Source organism: Mandrillus leucophaeus, unplaced genomic scaffold (assembly GCF_000951045.1).
Source record: "Mandrillus leucophaeus isolate KB7577 unplaced genomic scaffold, Mleu.le_1.0 Scaffold681, whole genome shotgun sequence".
Lineage (NCBI taxonomy): Eukaryota > Metazoa > Chordata > Mammalia > Primates > Cercopithecidae > Mandrillus > Mandrillus leucophaeus.
The window spans coordinates 1,077,281-1,080,540 of NW_012107375.1; the positions used below are offsets into that span (position 1 = coordinate 1,077,281).

The 3,260-nt window shown below is 62.2% G+C and overlaps 1 protein-coding gene across 1 annotated transcript in view; it reads left to right on the top strand.

Moving 5' to 3' along the window:
- Positions 1 to 3,260, top strand: part of EMD (emerin) — a 22,645-nt gene that overhangs the window by 1,440 nt on the left and 17,945 nt on the right. The window contains exons 2-3 of the mRNA XM_012002299.1: positions 332 to 535; positions 625 to 745. Of these exons, the coding sequence (XP_011857689.1) occupies positions 332 to 535; positions 625 to 745 (325 nt within the window). The remainder of the gene's footprint in view (positions 1 to 331; positions 536 to 624; positions 746 to 3,260) is intronic.

Below are 3,260 nucleotides of genomic sequence, written 5' to 3' on the forward strand. Positions count from 1 at the left end.
ACCCGGAGCCGCGCCTGCTGCGCTCTGGCCCGCCCGAGAGTGGGAGCTACTCATTTTGAGGCGCGAGAAGCCGGGGGGGCGGTGCTGCAGCCTCGGCGAGGGGACGGCCCTTTAATTAAAGTCGCAGGCACCTCGGCGCGCGGGAGGCGAGGAAGGAAGCAGAGGTTGCGCTGCGGAGAGAGCGAGCCCTTTAAATGCGGGCGGAGGGCGGGGCCAGGGGGCGGGCCTCCTGCGGGGAGGGGCCGTGGGGTGGGGCTTCGGGGGCGCGACTGCCCCACCCCGCCCCGCCCGTTGGAATGCCCCCACTAGGCCCCGGACTTTGGCTGATCAGACGCGAAACCCGGGCTCCGGGGTGGGTCGCTGGGCCCTGGAGTGGGCAAGGATGCTCCCAGCCCCGCGGCCTCGCGTTGGCGCTGCAGGAAACGCGCCCCAGAGCGAGGAAAGGCTGAGCAGTATCTGGCGCGGGACTGCTTGGCCTGCAGCCGGCGCGCCTTACAAGGGACTTTCCTTCCCCAGGGCTCCTGCGAGGGGTGGGGTGGTTCTCGTCCCTAAGTCACTTGGGCTCTGCCCCGTCCCTGCACAACTCTACCCTCCCACCGTCATCCCCCTTCCCCGGGCCCCCAGGGCCTAGGGTTCCCGGGCGGCATCCCGGTCCGCCGCCCCGGCAGCGGCGGGAAGGGGCCAACCCTAAGAGCGAACCCCTGGAGAGCGGCGGCCCCGGACCAGGCACTGCCGAGGGCCCTTTGTGTGCGCATCACCTGGGAAGCGGCTGCAGGGCAAGGCCTGCGCCTACGCGGTCCCCGCAGACCCCCTGCCACGGGCCCGCCTTCCCAGTCTGTAGAGCCCTCGCCTGCGCACCTGTGCCCGCTGCTTCCCACCGCCTCCCTCTCTGCTTCCCTCCACCCAGGAGGATATGGGGCACTGGGCCAGGAGGCCGCCGACACTCCAGGAGCAAGCAACCTTTGAAGGGGTCCGGGCGTGCCAACGGGCACGCCAGTGGGCGCGGGCAGAGGGTGCCGTGCGATGTGTGCAGAGACGTGTGCCCGCCTAATCATTCATGCCAGTTCACCCGGGGCACTGGGGGGAGTTGAAGCCGGGGTCCTCTCCTGTCGGAAAGGCCCCTGAGCCCAGCATGGCCAGCCAGGGGACAAACGGGAGTGGCATTCCAGACCCAGAGGGGCCTGCTCTGCGGTTCCCATAAGACTTGTCAGACTCTGAACACCTGGGTCTGGGTGGGCTTCGGGTGTGGTGGCAGGTGCAGAGGAGGCCTGAGGACAAGGATCAGGGGCCTGGGGGGTTGTGTCCCCAGAGCAGTGGGGGCTATTCATTCAAAATTTTCTGGTAGATAACTCTGGAGATGGTGCAGCCGCTGCTGTGCTGAGATGTCGACTGGGACCAGGGAACTGTTGGGGATGCTCACCGCTACTATCTTCAGCCAGAAGCCAGCCTGCCTATGGCTTCCTCCCCAGCATGCACTCCCTCTCTGTCCTCGGTACCTCCCCTCTCCGGAATGTTTCCTCCTCTGAGTGTTTTTTTCTAGGAAGGCAGGTATCTGTCCCTCCTGCTCAATTCTAGTAATAATTAATTTATCTGCTAAAGACCAGTGAGAGGAGGAGGCTCCGGCTTGGCCAGCACGTCATGCCCAAATATGGTTGACTCTCCTGTAGCCCTAGTTGTCTACATGACATGTGGTCGGGCTGTGTGTGATCCACCCAGCACATTCACTTCGGGGCTGCCTGTGGCCCCACTGGTTTTTCCCACTAGTGGTGGTGTTAGGGGGTGCAAATGGCATTTTCCAGTACTGAGGCCAACCCCTGTATATTGTCCCCTCTCCTGACGACTTTGAGACACACCTGCACCAAGTGCACCTGGGCGTCTGGGAGCTGGGGTGGAGGTGGGAGGGAGGACTGGAAAGGGGGGACCCATACAGATCCCTCCCTGCCAGACCCCATTCAAGACAGGTCTGAAGTTGTCCTTCTGGTTCCCCTGCCCCACTGGAAAGCAAGTTCCCAGGCACGGAATTCCATCAAGAATTTACTCTCCACTAAGGGCCATTGAGTTGGGTTGTCTGGGTTCATTCCTTAATCTTCAGAGCTCAGGGAAACTGAGTCAGAGTGACCAGTAGTCAATTCCAGCAGAAAGGGTGTCAGGAGATGGGTGCCCTGTCTTCCAGCCCTAGCTTTTCCCTATTTAGAGGAAACAAGGAATGGGCGTGTAGAGGGTTCTTGTCCCTAGAACATAGTATCACCGCCAGATGTCGCCCGATCCCAGAGCCCCCAGATCGGGCAGTCCTGGGAAGCCAAAATCCAGCTCTTTCATATTTTCCCTTATTTGGAGTAGATTCTTGGATGTTAGACACACCCCGCCCACCACACCACCCCTGGCCCTCAGACCCCAGGCCAGACCCTCCCACTGGGAGGTATAGCCCAAGCCCAGGGGCTGTTCAGCTGGGATCCCTAAGGAGCCATTTCCAGGCCTGTGTAGCCAGGGGGCGCAGGAGGGAAGGAAGCAGCAGATTGGCAAGGTGAGAAGAGACCTGTGCTGGCAAGTCCAGGTGCGGCAGGTGAGGCTGCCCATTCCCAAGCTCCCACCTCGGCAGTGTACTCAGAGCACTTACAAATGGGTCTGCCAGTGGACTTTAACCTACTTTGCCTGGCCCCAGGTGGCATGGGAATCTGGGGACATTGTTGGTCACATCCTGGCTGGCAGTGCGCATCCAGCTCAGAGCCAATCTGGGATATGGCCCAGGGCCGGACCAAGGAACCTAGCCTGGCCTCAACCTCACCATGGCCGCCATGGAGTACAGCAGCCCAAGAACCAGCTCCCCTTTGCCCAAAGCAGCGGGTGTCCCGTGGACTCGAGCCAGCAAAGGACACCCTGTCCCCCTCCCAGTGGGCACACTGAGAAGTGTCCTTCCAGGTGGCCACTCACCCTGAGTCCACACAAGTTCCTGGTGTCAGGGCCCTTCTCTCTCAGGCATGCAGTCTGTTCATGGGCACCCACGCAGGCACCAGTTTCCTGGCAAGTGCCCAGACACCCTCTTTCTCTAGGCGATCCCCCCATGGCCTCAGGCTCCCACATTCGTGGGCACAGACACGGCTCGTGGGTCAACTAGGGAAGACATTCTCTGGACACTCACTCCCAGATGTCAGGGGCGCCTCCATCGGCTCACGCATCCCAGTTGAACCTGGCCCGGACCTGGGCGCGAGCTGGCGCCTGCGTTCTCGGGCCTCTGTGCCCGCCTTCTCCAACCCCGCCCC